Consider the following 17,569-nt stretch of genomic DNA (forward strand, 5'->3'; position numbering starts at 1 on the left):
TTCTGTTTAGGTCCCTTTCTCACACGATATTGGTGGGTAGGCGCAATGCCTACGATTGTGTAGCAGCATAGTAAACGCTATTGGACGGTTCGCAGCTTCCTTCGTGGACTTGTTAGCTCGCCGTGTCGCACTGTTGAGTGGTGTGGGTCGTCATATCCTTGTCACCAGATGTAGTACGGGCAAGGCCTGCCACAAGATGTACTTGTGTTTTTCGCCGTTTATATCAGAGCAATTACTTTCGTGTATATTCAAGTTAGTACTGCAATTGCATTTGCTCATGTACAGGCTGACATGGCTTGCTTGGGTCGAGTCAGGGCTTGATAAGTAACACCACTTTCATGCCGTGAAGAAGTAACTTCGCAAGTAGCGAATGACGTTTAGCGTCAAGTCCTTGTCCTTAGGAACTTCGCGCGTGGCGCACTTCTGAAAAGTTAGAACGAAGCACAGTAATTTCGTGTGAAAGTCCAGTAGGTTATACAAACATAAATTAGGCGGAGTTCAACAACTTTTTTTTTTCAATCGATGCACAAAAACACCGACAAGTGTGGACGACACAAACGCTGCGCTCGTTCCGTTCGTGCTCCTGCTTGTCCAGGTTTCTGCAGGCTGTACTTGTGCCTCCAACCAGTTATTTACCAGGCACTACAGATTTTCTCATCAGGTTGCAAGATTCATCTTCCAGGAACACGCCTCAATTTAACAATGCCTAGAGATATCAACGCCTTCAAGCTGATTCCACGCGGACACATGCACTTATGACAAGGTTTCTTTTTCTTAATTACGGAGACCGAATGAAGGAATGATTTTCTTCCTATTTATCCTTTCCATAAGTAATTCATTATATTATCTAATAGCGCGTTACATTAGAGATGCAACACGCACAATATATTAGCTAATGTCACCCTGCATTCAACTTCCTCGATCCGCCTCTTATGATCCTCTGGTAAACTTACTTATGCACTTATGCTTATAATTTAACTTAATTTGGCAGTTATTATAACAAAATAACATCTATAGTGCGAATGCGCTAGCCCGTTGGACAGTTGGAATATCCAAAGCGTGCCCCAATCGATGACCATGACGAAGTTTCCTGACCTTTCGAGAACCGTTACAGTCAGAATGCACTATCTTTTTGCTCACGCTGCCTTCATATTGGTATGCACATTGAGGCAGGTATTGAATAATTTTAAACGTATTTCCTTTAACGTGCCTTTTTTATGACGTTTGCCTGTTTTCTTACTCGCCCTCAGAGATACAGCTCTGCCTTCTCAACATCCACAGCTCTATCCATGGGAGAAATCAGAAAATACTTCATGGGAGAGCTGTGTGACTGATAAAAAATCACAGTATAGCAAAAAACAAAGAAATAAATGATTTCGCCCATAATGTGACGCGGTGATGCGGTAGCTAGCGCGATATATTATGCGCACCAAAGTAAACGCGAACACAGACGAACACGAAGAGAAGACGACTACGCACGTAGCACAACTACCAATCTAGAAGCGGAAATTGTGAAGCTTCCAGCTTAGGGGGAAATGTTTGTTGACCTATGGTGCATTGAAAATTAAATACTGTGGTTTTACGTGCCAAAACGATGATATGATTATGAGGCATGGCGTAGTGGGGGACTCCGGGTTAAATATGACCACCTGGGGTTCTTTAACGTGCACTACAACGTGCAAGGCACACGTGTGTTCTTGCATTTCGCCCCCATCGAAATGCGGCCGCCGCGGCCGTGATCTGATCCCGCAACCTCGGGCTTCGCAGCGCAACACGAAAGCCACTACGCCGCCACGCGGGTCAGTTTCCTGATATTACCAACTGCTCAATTAGGGTAACATTTGTCTGGAGGCTGGTGCGAATCAAGTAGCGACATAGATGTATGCGACGCTGGCGCAGCCAATGGCTCACATTATTAGAAGTGCTGCTTCCCGAGCTAAAATTAATCAAATGAGTTGAATCAATCATTTATTGAAATATTCATTCAAATAGGCCGATCAGTTGCCCCAGCTGCTGATTCTGGTGGGAAACTGTATATGACCGAATCGACCAAACAAAATTAAATGATTTGCAGGAGACTGCATTGAAGAACTTGTCGCGCATTTACCCAAATGTCCGTGATTAAGTGGTACTTACCCGAATGTCATCGCTCATTCTGTCAACTTCTCTCGTCAGCTCCTCTCCTAGTAGCTCCTATAAAAAATGGGAATTTCGGTTTAAAGAAGTATCATTCGCGGGAAAATCAAGAGTACCACAAAAGTAGTAAACGTCCTACTGTTAGGTTCTACAGGGGCAGCGGCAGATGACGACGAAACAATAGCAATTCAGAGGGCTTGAACAACAAAGTCGAAGTCTATATATTGGTTTAGGAAAACGCACTTCATCTATGTACCTCTGGCATTCCGAAACTTCAGCATACTATTTTCGCACGCTTAGCATAATGTTTTTAGCATAGCATTTCCGCCCTACCATTACCGCCCTGTTCAAGCTCGCGATACGCATGCCCCTTGTGCAGCATGACAACCATCAAGATTGGCACGGCGTGACAAATTGCGCCACGGCATAAATGGCACGGTGTGTGTGTGTTTAAGATATGCACGCGCGCGCATGTCTCTCTCTCTCTCTCTCTGTGTGTGTGTGTGTGTGTGTGTGTGTGTGTGTGCGCGTGCGTGTGCGTGTGCGTGTGCGTGTGCGTGCGTGCGTGTGTGTGTGTGTGTGTGTGTGTGTGTGTGTGTGTGTGTGTGTGTGTGTGTGTGTGTGTGTGTGTGTGTGTGTGTGTGTGTTCTCTACGCCTTCTAGCGGCGCCGCCGCGAAGCCTGCGTATGGCCTCCGAAATGCATGGCGCACCGGTGCGTGCACTGAGAAGCGCACCATTCGGCTACCGGGCTCCTCTCTCACGCTTCTTTCTGGACACGCCGCGCCGTCTAGTGGTGCTACCGAGAAGTCCGCGCGTGGCCTCCCAGACGATAGGCGTGGCGTGCCGGTGCATGCGAATGCTGAGAATCGTTCCCTCTCTGGGAATCGTTCCCGCACAGCCAGTGGCACGTACTCAGACACCCCACTTCGCGAGAGGTTTACTGAATAGCGACACGTACCGAGTGCGTTCATGGCGCAGCTCGCTAAAGCGTTGACGTGAAAGACGTTCATTGAAAAGCGGCGCAGACCCAGTGCATTTGTGGCGCAGCTTGCTCTAGCGTTAGGCTGCTGTCCTTGAGGAACCCGCGTGAGGTGAATTTGATTCTGCCCAGCGCGGGCGAAATTTCAAAGGTTTTCTAATGGTACATTCGGCTGGTGGAAATGCAGCGAGACAGGAGACCCGCTGCACTATACTACTACTGCGCGCCACTTCTCACTGCACACGCTGCAGGGTGGATCGTCGCCGTCGTAAAGTACGTAGGCGCTCGGCGCAGGTTTGATCCCGCCGAATATCGGAGAAATTAAAAGAATCCTTCTTGTCATTATACAGTGGCACATTTCCAGTGGCAGTTACCTAGTAACCTAAGTTGGCGTCAAATAGGTTCATCAAAGAGCGCCACATGCCTACTGGCACATACACAGTGCTACAAGTTATGTTAAAGATATTCATTGAAGAGCGGTATACATACCCATGGCCCACACCCAGTCCCGAATCCCCAGTGACCCTTGTCGACGTCAAAGAGGTTCGTTGAAGGGCGGCACATAGCTACACATTGCCACATACCCAATGGCCCAAGTTGTTCCGATGGTTGGTCTCTAAACCTCTTTCTTCAGCACAGAAGACCGGCGCGCTACCCATTCGACCACGGACTATTGAGAGAACCAGGTTTGCGGGAAAACGGTTAGAGAGATAGATAGATTACAGACGGACGGACGGACGGACGGACGGACGGACGGACGGACGGACGGACGGACGGACGGACGGACGGACGGACGGACGGACGGACGGACGGATAGATAGATAGATAGATAGATATAGATAGATAGATAGATAGATAGATAGATAGATAGATAGATAGATAGATAGATAGATAGATAGATAGATAGATAGATAGATAGATAGATAGATTGCCCCGGGAAAGTGCATGAAGTACCCTAAGAATGCTTGAATGAAGTACCCTAAGAAACATTTTCCGTGAGCAAACTGGCGTGGGTAGTTGGCAGGTTAATTTATTTCTAGTCTAGCTATTCCGTACATATTTTATACGTTCCCGTAGCAAGCCATTACAGAGGGTGATCTGCTGAAGATGATGGAGTTGAACACTGGTCAACAACGTGAGCCGAACACTACAAGCAACTGTGGCTGCAGTTTAGACAGGCGAATAGAGTCAAAGACGCTTTCTTCTTGCTCTAACTCGGATAAGGTCGCTTCGTCAATCGTGGATTTTCGGTGCTACGCCGTGTTGCTCCTGTTTCAATCCCTCAGACTCTCAGAACACCGACAAGACCCCCGCCCCCCCCTTCCTCTTCAAATCTTCAATGTTTCGCTTAACAAATTTTTTCGTCAATTACGATTTTTAGTGCATTCTGTACATTTTGTTGTAGGCCTGCATGCCTTGCAAGCTCCATAGAGAAAACAGCTGCCTTTGCCTTTCTGTTTCGTACTAGTATACTGGAATACGATTAACGCTATGGTTATTAACGACATGATATTTTAATCACGCAACTATATACTGTTCTGCCATGGCACTTGTTCACGAAGCTCAATAGATCAACATGCATAGATGCTGGCTTGGCATGGGCTCCGTGGCGGAACAAGAAATTGTGCCTTCGCGGCTCCTCAAAAAATTATGGGCCGCATTCACAAAATGATTTACGAATAAACTGTTCGTAAAAGTAGATGCCAGCAAATCGAGATGTCGGACCTAATATTTGCCGAAAGCGGCTGGCCAATGGCGAACAGCACTTACGAACGAGAAGCTTTGTGAACTCAGCCCAATGTTCTCAGGAGCCTGTGTCTCTAAGCACTTGATTGCGCGTTGTCAGCGTTACGCTGCTTCAAGTTGTGCCTCTACCAACTTTTGTAAATGTAGTCGAGAGGCACGTTCGTAAGTGAAGTGGCTGCTGCTACGCCTTGTGCAGAAAAGCGGACTCAAAAGGTGTGTTTAGCCTGATCACTGGTGTATTTTACTCATCACCCACGCAAACCAGCGCTAGCAATATGCGGATGTTCCCATTGTTGACGCCCATAGAGACGTCTCCTACTGTTTTCTCCTCAATTACATTTAAGTGATCTCGAATATGTTTCTGCTTTAAGGAGAGAAAAGTAATCTATACCTACCGGGTTCGTCACAACTTTCCATCTTGAAACTTTGGCGAAACACCTGATGATTTCTTTCTGAAATACAGCAAGATCCTGCGGAAATGCAGGCACAAAGAATGCAGAAAATATGGTGAACAAAAGGCATGAAAGGCATGAAAACACGAAAGACATGAAGAAAGGCATGAAAACATTTTCTTTTCTTTCCTTCTTTCTTTTTTGAGGGTGGTGGGAAGAGGATGTATTGTTAACATTTTAATCTTGGGGGTTGTATCACCCGGCGAAAAAGAGAAGCCTTGGCCTGTTGTCAACGTTTCCACAGCATCTCTTCAGTAAGAAAACAAGTACCCTTTGGAAACCTTGGCTCCGGGCTGAGGCTTTCCTCCTTCGCTTACTGTTCATATAAAATGTGCAAGGAAACATTATTTCTATGCCACTGCTCTACTTGGATAATAGGTTAGCGTTTTCACACAAATGGTAATAAATTTTAAACAAATTTGAAACACTCTTACTGAACTTGTAGTCAAATGAGCTAAGGCTCCTGGCATGCCTTAAGCTTTTGCCTCTTCTATTTTGAATTACAGTTCAAATGTATGGACGAGATGATTTTTATACATATAACGCCTTGACCCTTCGTATACCCTTGCAATGATCTGTTCTAGATTATGACGTAGCCCTCGACCCTGTACAAAATTTTGCTGCTGATAAATTCCTGCAGCGATAAAACCTGTCTGCTTAGATTCTACATATATAGAGAAATTATTGTCTCGCCATTCAATATCGGGCGCCTAAAGCTAGGCTTTCAATTCGGCTTTTGAAATGTTTTGCTAAAAAGTTAAAGCAGCTGTGTGAAGTACAACATGCAACTATGCTGTTGGATAAGCCTGTAGAATTAGTCTTCTCCGTCCGAGGGTAGCAAACCAGACGGGCGTCTGGCTGACCTCTCTACTTTTCCTTCCTTCTTCCCCCCTCCCTTCCTCCTCCTCCGTCCATCACCTACGTCACAGTTATTTAGAGATAATTGTTTCTAGGTCATATCTTTATCAGTTAGTCATTCCTTAATCGGTCTCTTGGCGTTAACGTCTTTGTTGTTATCAAAATAAATCCAGTTTATTGTTATTATTTAGGTCTAGTCTCCTCTCCTTAAGGTAGCCTCGTTTCTTTCAGCAAAATCAATCGTCATTACTGACGCAGCGTTATTTGGCACATGATCTTTTATCTAACGCGCATGTTCCTTGCGCATACTGCCCGAGGCTATAAAAAGCCTACGTTCGAATAAAACTTGTTCACTCTCGCACGCTCATGGTTGGATGTTTCAGTTACGTTCTTCCCGTCGTTGCTCTCGTCTTTTATTACGTCACCACACCATCTCAGTCTTCCTTCTTTAACCCCTGCTGTATATGTCGACATTTTTGACCTCTACTCGAATGAGGTGATATTCTATACTCTCGCTAATCAGCGCAATCACAATTCCCATTTCATCTAACTAAAAAAAAAAACTATTTTACAGCGCACCTGTTAGCCTCCCGGAGGTCAGCATTTCTCGTGTCCGTCCGTGACCAAAAATTATCATCATCAGCAATGGCTCATACCTCCCTATGAGCAAGCAAAAATTCAATGGCTCATCCTTCTCGTATTGCAGAGGCTACAAGCACTCAGTAAAGTGAAGCGAACAGTGCATAAATTCATTGGAATCCCGCATACAATGCAAGGAACAACGTACGTTTCAATAAAGAACAAGCTCAAAACAATCATCCGAACCATCAATAAAGCATTGCATGCCCCTCTCAGCAGTTGTAGTGGTGGTTCTTCCACAGCTTCGCTGGACATCCACTCTCGCAGGGCCGGGATGGCGAGTCATTTTTAGAGCGTAGCTCCCCCGTTTCTGCGGTGAGCATCGGCGGCGTAACCGAGCGAACGAACACAGCGAAAGATGAAAGAGCGAATGCGGAGCGAGAGGTGAAAGACGCCAGCCGCGAATGGCGGAGACCAATGAGAGCGGCACCTTCTGTGACGTGCGCGCGAGAAACTGGTGTCATGTAGACCCGCCCGACCATTCGCATCTGGTCTCAGCCGGAGCGCTTGTTTCGTAATATCGTCTGCTCGCTTCAGCTATCGCTCGTGGTTGTTTGGTTTACTTGGTTTTGTCTCGTTCGCGCTTGTTTCGATTGTCATGGTTTGTGATTGTTTTGTAATCTGATTGTATGCACGACGCGAATTGCGTAGTACTTTCTGGAAGCCACGCGGCACCAGCGATTACACTGGAACCTTCGATGAGTCACGTATAAAAGCCGACGCGCTTGACCAGCAGATGCGATTTCCGATGGTAGACTCTGCTACGTGTCTCTCTCAAATTCTTTGCCTAAATATGTCGCGAAATGAAAGCACGTATAGAGCTGCGCTCAAATTTCACATTAGGGAGTTTCGTAATCGTCGGTGAACTGTTTTATTTGGATTCAAAAAATTTTAATTCCAAAGGTTTCTTATCATATCCTATTCACAAATTTCAAGGTACAAGTACATCTTTCGAAGCTTTTTTTTTTTTCCCCTGACTTCGAAATGTAAGTTTTAAAGTTGACGCTCACTTTGCATCTGTGCGTAGCGGAAGCATTGAAGCCACTGTTGGTAATTTAGTCAGAAATTTGCTAAATTTAGGCAGTTTTAGTTGCCTGAAAGACAACTTTGCCTTTTTGGAGTCTTATCGAATTTTATCCATTTATTTTTATCCATGAATTTTAGCCAGTAACATGCTCCGGTAAAATTACTCAAGCTAAATGTACTAAAAAAGGAATTGTGTATGTCCACCTGGTATACAGAACGTACTAAGGAATCGATCTTTTACAAAGTAGACCCTCATCTCAAGTACCAGTTGGACGTAGATCTCTCGAGAAGTAGTGATAAACTAATCCATCGACTGCGCGTTGGAACAGCATTCGCAAAATATTTCTTTTTACCGCATACAACTGGTATAATCCCGGGATTGCTCCTGTGGCAACGCCGACGAGGATGTTCTCCATCTACTATCTCATGCTCCAATTTTGTGCTAAATTGTGGACCACTTGCCGGACGCTAAGTGCCACCCGACGAATGTGTAACACCCATGAATATTTTATTCATGCGTTTTATATCTATTCTTGTGTATTTTATATCTAGTCTGTCCTTCATTCCTTATTCTTTTTTTTTATGTACCTTTTTTTCCCTCTAGAGCCAGCAGGTGTTCTTGCCAGCTAGCCCTCCTCGTATTCTATGTGAATATTTTTATGTGGGCAAACCAAATAAATGAATAAATTCCCCCCGACATGCTACGCATAGACGGCAGCTAAAATGAGGCATACACGCAAATTATCCTCACCGAGCTTTATGACTTGCAAAATTGCTGGGCGTTTCGCCATCGAAAACAACACAGCGAAATGCATTGAAACTTAAGAACATTTCTTTTAATACACATACATACTTAACGTGTACTATAGGGGACGCACTAGATAGAGTAAGGTAACGACAACCCGCTTCCATTTTTTGTATTTATGTGGGCTTGTAAATTATGTGGGTCATTGTCTTGTATGATGAAGCCCGCTTCTGACTCTCGTACCTCTATGAGTGCATTATCTCAGATGTGTATCTTCTTCACCTGTGCACCTGCTCATCTCAGACCACATCACGGCCTCACCTGTGCACCTGCTCATCTCAGACCACATCACGGCCTCGTGCACGTGTTTGCAATTCTGTATACGCGCATATGTCGGGACTCAGTGTAGCGTGTGTGGTACAACCTGTCCTCGCCTTTTGTCTCTACGTTAGTGTGTGTGTCTGCGACTGTATGCAAACTTTTTTTTTTGCAAACTATGCAGTGCTATATATTTTTCGAACGTATTATTTTGTTTCTTCGTATCTTACAGTATATTTTTATCGTTGCTATTATGTGAAAAGGAGCCTTCCATCATTATTGTACGGTGACTAAATCTCTTCCTTTTATTTGAATTAAATTCCTGAAGCGATAAGATCTGTATCTTTAGATTGTACATATATAAAGGAATTATTGTCGCTCCATTCACTATAGGGCGTCTAAAGCTAGGCTTGCAATTCGGCTTTTGCAATAAGAATTGGGGTCAATGCGTCGTCCACACTTTTTCCAAGGGAGATGTTTACTCCTCCATTTGTTGCTTCTTGCAATTATATATCGCAGAACTTGTTAGTAAGCCATCTTGGGGTCAATGCTGCTTTTCTAGGCAAAACGTAATCTTGAGATTTGACTCCGCTTAAGAAAATCAGGGATTGTTTTTCCTATTTACATTCCGACCGTTGAATCGCCACCGAAGGAACTGATTGAAAGCTATAGCTTAAAAATAATAAGGCAGATATCTAGGGGACAATTAAAACACAGTGAAGACAAAATTGTGAACACGTCGTCTTCATCATAATCACTTAGCGATTTTCGTAAAAAGGAAACGTTTTGGGTCGCAGCCTGGTGACTTTGTCCCCCCAAATGTTACAAACACTGATTAAAACCGGAAAGTATGCTCGGTGATAGTTTTGATTTATTTAATTTGATATGGTGATAGGTGTGTATCTAAATAAATGTACGCCTATTTGCAAAACAGCGGATTGATAGCAAATTCCACGTGGTCGTATAGTAAAGAGCTACACGAATATACCGTAGGTAACCCAGCCGCTGCAGTTTCTATTTCAAATGTTTTGAAAAATTATGTTTCAACGTACCTCGTAGAGTGAACCAGTTCCTTGGTTGTTATTTTCTTAGAGAATTCATAACAGTTAACTGATACTGCATAGTATTTCGGTGCCCTACTTTTCTTGCATTACGTGTATTCGTCAAGAGTTACGGTTACCACTCAGCACACACCGAATCAGTGTTGATTGCTGTCTTAGAAAGAAATGTATACAGGTCCTCTCTACTCAGATAAAAAGTATAAATGTAGCATTGATTGCCCGCTTTCAGCTATCAATGTACACGTGGACAAAACAATTATGGCAGTATTCACCTCACGGTGACTGTCGACGGTAAGGCGAAAAGGAATCGCGCAATGTAGCCACAGGCCGTAGTACTGAAGTAACGTTTATATAACACGTCTTCTTTCTGGGGTTTTACATGCCAAAACTTTATTTAACACGTATAGTGGTAATTGTCACAAGACTTTCGTTGCTTCGACTATATGCAACGTGCTCCGATATCGTCCCGCTTTGGTATGGAACTCGCTCGCTAAGGTCACTCGGGAGCATGGCGGCATAAAAATCACTGTATGCCGCCTACTCAGTGGCGATTTAATGACGAAGTAAGAATGAAATCAATGAAACTTCAAAGGCTCTATAACAACGACGGCATGACTACAATGACATGCCAATTTTTAAAATATGACCATTTTAAAAAGGCTACAGCGTGACGACGACGACATGAGGACCATGAGACAACGACTACGGTATGACGATGACGCGAGACGACGACTTTATGGCGAAAACCGGATGAAGAAGCTGGAATAACGACGGTATGAGAACGGATGCACGATAGCGTCTGTCTGACGACGACGCAATGACGAAGATGGCGCGACAATGGCAGCAAAATCACGATGTAATGATGGCATCACGATTACGATAGAATGACGTATAATGAATGACGTCGATGGATTGGCGAAAATGGTATGACGACTAGAGCACTGCACGGGCTCGGGCTTACCCGAAAGCCCGGGCCCGGCCCGGCCCGTGGGCCGGGCCGGGCCGGGTAGAGCAGTTTTTTCACGGGCTCGGGCCGGGCTCGGGCACGGCGTGTGCTTTTTGACCCGGGCCCGGGCCGGGCTCAGGTTTTTTGGATTGGCGAAAATGGTATGACGACTACGGCACGAGGACTGTGAGATTACGTTACTGAAGCGATGACGATCGACGATGGCATGACAGCGGTAGGACGACGACTGTGTGACGAAGATGGCTTACGTCGACGGCAGGACGGGAGTCGGGTGTCGAAGTTACAATGACGACGATGTAACGGTCGCAACGGCATCTCTTCGACGGTATGACAGCGAACGCATGACGAAAACCGTATGACGACGACGCAGTGACAACGACGGCATGACAACGGCATGAGGACAATGGGATGACGATGAGTGTATGATGACAATGGCGTCACGATGACTTTACCATGGAACCTGCATGACGACGATGACGTGACGACGGCATGATGAGAGCCGGATGACGAAGCTGAAGTGACGACGATGGCACGACCACGGCGGCATCACCACCCCGAACACATACCACTCGGTCTGCGCAGAAGGGGTGAGATCCCGAAGCTGGAATGACAATGGAACGACCACGACGGCATCACGACCAGGAGCATATACCTACACATATACAACTTGGGCCGCCGGGTAGGGATAGATAGATAGATAGATAGATAGATAGATAGATAGATAGATAGATAGATAGATAGATAGATAGATAGATAGATAGATAGATAGATAGATAGATAGATAGATAGATAGATAGAAAAATTTACTCGCCATCCCGGTCCTGCGAAAGTGGATCTCCAACGAAGCTGTTGAAAACTACCACTAGAACTGCTGAGGAGGGTATGCAATGCTTTATGGCATCAGAGTAATATTAGCAGTGCTATTTTAGAGTAATGGTAGGAATGGGAGTGATGTTAATTTTGGCAGCACGCCGCCGCCCATAGCGGTGCTGCAACAACATTGAAATCAGCTGCCAGGCTGGTCATTTTAGATACGAAAGACTAGGAATGTCACTGCCCACGTCGCAAGTTGCCGTCGCCGCGGCAGCTTGCGCAACAGTAATCTTTACCGGGAAGCGTATGCGGGGAACGATACTTGCTTCGCATTATTGTCAGGAGTACCTTATCATCAATTATGTGATTCGAGTGCTTCTTTAGAGCTTGTTCTTTATTGAAACGTTTGTAAGCTGTTTTGGATGTTGTATGCGTTATTCCTAGGAATGTATGCACTGTTCGCTTCAGTTTGCCGAGTGCTTGTAGCCCCTGCCTTACGGGGTTATGAGCCATTGCATTTTTGCTTGCTTACGGTAGTATGAGCCATTGATGAGTCACTGCTTGTTGCCTCTGCATTACAGCGGTATGAGCCATTGCTCTGTCCTGTATCCTGCTGCCGGGATCGGCCCACCATTGTTTTCTGTCCACGTTACGCCACGAAGAAATTCTGGGATCCTAGCCATAGACAGCTTCGCTGTCATATAAGCTTACAATGGTCGAAGTAGGCAAAGAATGCTATTCTCATTAAAACATAAGACAAATATACGTAGCAGATATAAAGCGCTCGAAAAGAGGAGAACGATGCAGGAAGGCAGAATGAGCGCAAACTTTAAACAAACGGTTTACTTGAAACCGAGGCACATTGACCATTGGATCCTCCATTATTGTCCTCGTCTTTTACAAGCGCTTTATATTTGTTACTCTGCTATACCAACAAGGTCGAATGCCAAACCTTGACACATAAAAGCACAGGAGTGCGGATAACTTTATGGGAAGAGACAACATTGTCTGGCAGCAACACCACTGAGCAGTTTCTATACCTTTCTTGTATCGATGTGTGAATAGCAGAGATGCGTCGCTATGCACGCGCCCGCTAAGGCCTTCCAAGAAAAAGAGAGAAAGAGACAAAAAAATAAGAATTAGGTCGTAAACTAACCTATTTTAGAGCGCAGCTCTTAGGCGCCCGCTCCTGCGTTGAGCGTCGGCGTTGTCTCTCGGCGTAACCGAGAGAACGAGCACAGCGAAGAATGAAAGAGCGAACGCGGAGCGCAGTGGCTGATGAAAGACGGCGATAGCGAAGAGAGCACGACGACGAAAGCGGAAGCGGGTGCAGCGGAACCCTGAGGCGGAAAGCGGAGGAGGAGGTTATGGCGAAAACATGATAAGAAAAGCGTAGTGCCGCGCAAGACGGCGATGACCGCTACGAGATGGTGCTAGAGTAGCGCACCGTCGTCTGTTAACCGATGACATGTGGCGAGCACGTCCAAGGATACCACGTATGCAAACAAAGCGGTGCATGAGCGGAAGTAAGTCGGCGGCGGCTGCTGTGAATCGCGCCCACCCATCACTCACGCGCTGCCCGTCGCGATCTCCCGATTAACGAGCCAGTCGCGCCACGCTTCACTACGTTTGCAACGTGTCGCACAAGACAGATTGTCCGCGCCAGCCAATACTAATGACGCAAATTCCACTCTGCCAACCACCGGAGAAATTTAAATAGCGTTCTGCCATAAAGACGGGTACATACGCACTGGCACATACACAGTAGCACATATCCAGTGAGACAAGTCGGCGTAAAAGACGTTCATTGAAGATTGGCACAAACCCTGAGTCGACCATACCGAGTGACCCAAGTTGGCTCAGTGAAAGTGTTTTATTTAAGAGTGGCACATACCCTGTGGAACATATCTACTGACACATACCAAATGACCCAACTTTGTGGTAAGAGAGAGAGAGAGAAACTAGAAGGGAAAGGGTAAGGATAAGAAGGAGCTAGAAGAAAAATAACAGAGCCAGTCATTCACAGAGTCCACTGTCACAAGCGCTCATACAGTCCAGTCGCCTTCAAGAAGTGCAGAAGGGCTTTTGTGGCCTTTCACATGCAAGAATGCATAAGCTATGGTGCCAGGATCTTTTCCTCCGAGAGCACTATATTATATAATAGGCTGAGTTGAGCCTGTAGAGTACGTCGTTGAGTGTCAGAGGATGGGCAATGACGCAGAAGGTGCTCTAGAGTCTCCTTGTTCCCGCACAAATTGCACGCCGCCCTGTTTCTAATATTTCTAATAAAACGTTGACGACCTAAATCGAAAATTAGCTACCACCAGTCACTGGATTTTAAATTTTGCTTTTAAATGCAAATAAATTAAATTCCGGGGCTTTACGTGCCAAAACCACGATATGATTATGAAGCATGCCGTTGTAGGGGACTCCTGGTTAATTTTGACCACCTACGGTTCTTTAACGTGCACCCAGTGCACAGTACACGGGTGTTACTGCATTTCGCGCCCATTGAAATGGGACCACCACGGCCGGGATTTGATCCCGCAACCTCGGGCTTAGCAGCCCCACATCAAAGCCACTACGCCACCACGGCGGGTTTTAAATGCAAAGGACCTCATCAAGTTTGGTGCATAGGTTGCCGAGGAAAACGCTTCCTCCTTTCCCATGTATTTAGATAGAAGCCCCCGAGCTAAAGCGTCCTCTTACGTAGTGTTCTAAGAAATCGTTTTTGGTGGGATCCGGAACCATTGACCACGCGCAACGCCCGCGTTACTCGTCCAGATGTGTGAAAAACTAGCGTCACCCTGATCTTTATTTGGAGAGAGAGATGTACAGTCTGTTTCACACTTAGGGGAAAACTCGGAGCACATTGCAAGGCGCTCCGAGTTTTCCCCTAAGTGTGAAACAGACTGTACACAGAATAGAGAAAAGGCAATGCATCTTCATTTTCCCCACGCACTGGTGAACGTTCCAGCTGTCTCGCTTAACAAATAGATACATATAAAATTACTAGAGGGAATTCTTGCGCTAGCATCTATGGGAGTTGCAAGGATGGCGGTCCAGCCAGCGTGACAATGGTGGTTATAGTAGACGGATTGGCCTAAATTTTGTCCTTCTGGATTGAAACAACCTTGCGACTGTGTATCTGGATCATATTCAGCAAGGTATTGTGTTGGAGATGCAACAACTCTAATGATTATGCATGCACGCAGCGTCTTATAGCCTTCGTGCATCTGAAAGAAGAATGCGATTGCTTGAAAATTTTAGAAAATGCGGGTAAAGCTTAATCACCAAAGCCACAAAAACGTCTGAAGCCACAAACACGAACATTAGGCCAATTCTTGTATCCCCCATCATTCCCAGCACCGGAGTTCCCTCTAGTAATTTTTGTAGCTCAAAAAAACTTGCAAACTGTGACTTCCTTGCTCAAAGACACTTATGTATGTGTCCTGCAGCAAATATGCCTACGAATGGTTACGAACATTTGAAATGCGGGACTAAGCACACTGTGGTGTCACAGAGCTGAGATGGCAAGAACATGGGTCCCGCAGCGTTCACCTTGTGCAGAGCCGTCGGGTCAAGCTTGTACTTGAGAGCCAAGCGGCGCCCGCACCGGGAGAGAAGCCGGGCCCCGATGGACGCGCTCTGCATCGTCTTCACCACGCCTGCGATATGCGTGGGAAAACGCGCACGTTTGAAATATATTGTTCGCAGAACCAGTTTGTTTCTAGTCTTAACATAAGGATGACACTCAGTTTATGATACGAGCAGCTCTCGGCATACCGAGCAACGCCACATTCCGTCCGAATAATGTATTTTTGACCGTGCATTATGGATCGCAAGGGCGAAAACTAGGTGTCCTATTTGCCTCATCATCATCATCATCATCATCATCATCATCATCATCATCATCATCATCATCATCATCATCATCATCATCATCATCATCATCATCAGCCTATATTTATGTCCACTGCAGGACGAAGGCCTCTCCCTGCGATCTCCAATTACCCCTGTCTTGCGCTAGCGTATTCCAACTTGCGCCTGCGAATTTCCTGACCTCATCATCCCTATTTATTTGCCTCAAGTTACTGCAAATACTCTAAAATGGATGAATGGCCGTCTTAAACACTGATGAAGCCCAATTCGAGGAGAATAGGACAAGAAAGACAAAAAGTTTGCTGGCGACATTTAAATTGTAAACAACATGTGCGCATTTTATACAAACATAACAGGCACTCATGCAACAATGTCATTACTCTCACTCGTGGATGCACGACAAGTGCTATATACATTGGGGGGCATGTTCAGTGAAAAATTCTTCAAGTGAAATTGATTGTTTCAGAATAAGGTCCCAACGTTGATTCATGATCTCACGGGAATACCGTCATATGTCACACGGCAAGGCAACAAAGAAAGCCTGACATTAGTCTTACTCTGATGCACAGATGGTGCGCGCTCCCTTGCGAGTGTTTACTGCAAATTATGGCTTCGAGTAATACCAAGCTAACTCTTTCACAGTTTCACTTTTTGGGAAAATAAGCAAGCTTAACGGGAAGAGACACCAGAAAAAGACGAGATTAACGCGGTAACCCCGTTGTTTGGTCCGTATTTAGGAGCTGTAACAGTTGGAGGTGTTCGCGTAATTATCTCCGCTGTGACGTCGGCTGGAAATAAACCACAACGCGGTACTTCGCCGTACTCTTGGAGCCGACGCACGGGTCCATGGCAAGGCCGCAGACACGTTCCATCGGGACGATGAAAGCCGTGCATACCATACAAGTCCAGAACGGTTCGAAGGGAGCCATATTCCTGAAATGTCGCTTTCGAAGTATTTATTCACTACGGAACTGGCGTACTTCAAGGATGCGTCTTGTAGCGTCATCGCACCATCCGCGCCGAGCTGCACAGCTGCGCAGCTGCTCTAGCGACCCAGTCTCTCTCTCTCTCTCTCTCTATTTCTGCTATCCCCTCCAAAGCGGCGCAAACTGACAGAACTGTTGAGTCGTTTCCAAGCCAATTATTCTCCTGAATTTTCTACTGCACACTTCCTCCGCCGAAACGTATGTAGTTTAGGCGGAATAGTAGTCCCTGCGTTCTTAAATTATCTCAGCTGCACCGCTCGCCAACATATGCCTGTCGTGAGCAAAACAAAAGTGTGCATGTCAAATCAGTCTATGCTGCAATATCAGAGTGATCGCCCTACACTCTTGCTAACGCAATTTCTCAAAGCAAAAGAGAGGGAGGGAATATGCGATACCTAGGTGCCTCGTAAAAAAAAAAAAAAGAATGATCCAAGAGCCGGAAATATTGAGCGAGACCATTATTTAGGTGTTTCTTAAACATGTTTCATTCATTGGTCGTTTACACCTGTTTTTATTGAGCGTATGTACCTGTGTAATACTTCTACATAAAACAACTTTGATGCGTTTCGCTCACCCAGCTTCTTGGTGTTGAACTCTTTCTTGTTAATCAACTTGTCGCTTCTTATGTAGTGGGAACTCATATCATCTTGCCACCACAGTATAGATCGTTGCCATCGTTGTCGCCTTGCCTATAGCTCAGCACCTACCGAGATGACTACTGCAAGGAGGATTGTCAAGTTTTGGCGCCCACGTCGTCGTTCATCTTGTGCTGCTAGGTGACATCCGTTGGGTAAGTTTGCCCTAAACGCTTATGTAAAGCGCAACACATAAAAGCGCATAACCATGAACAGCGAATGTTGGGGAAATGTCATGTCAGTCATCATAAGACGTTGCTTTCACTGGTGTCTGTAGGATCGTGTTGTTTGGTGGTTGGGTGCTAGCGGTTCAATGGTGGGCGGA

General features: G+C 45.7%; 1 protein-coding gene across 1 annotated transcript; it reads right to left on the minus strand.

Annotated features, from left to right (window-relative positions):
- Window positions 1-209: 209 nt before the first annotated feature.
- On the minus strand, window positions 210-17,250 carry LOC125943578 (uncharacterized). Its single transcript, XM_049663011.1, has 6 exons — window positions 17,184-17,250; window positions 15,303-15,409; window positions 12,782-12,841; window positions 5,258-5,332; window positions 2,137-2,193; window positions 210-423 (listed from the first exon to the last, which is right to left on the minus strand). Exons 1-6 carry the CDS (start codon window positions 17,248-17,250, stop codon window positions 337-339), a joined length of 453 nt encoding a protein of 150 aa, XP_049518968.1. The 3' UTR covers window positions 210-336.
- Between the last annotated feature and the right edge of the window lie 319 nt (window positions 17,251-17,569).

The sequence above is a fragment of the Dermacentor silvarum genome, chromosome 2 (assembly GCF_013339745.2).
Source record: "Dermacentor silvarum isolate Dsil-2018 chromosome 2, BIME_Dsil_1.4, whole genome shotgun sequence".
NCBI lineage: Eukaryota > Metazoa > Arthropoda > Arachnida > Ixodida > Ixodidae > Dermacentor > Dermacentor silvarum.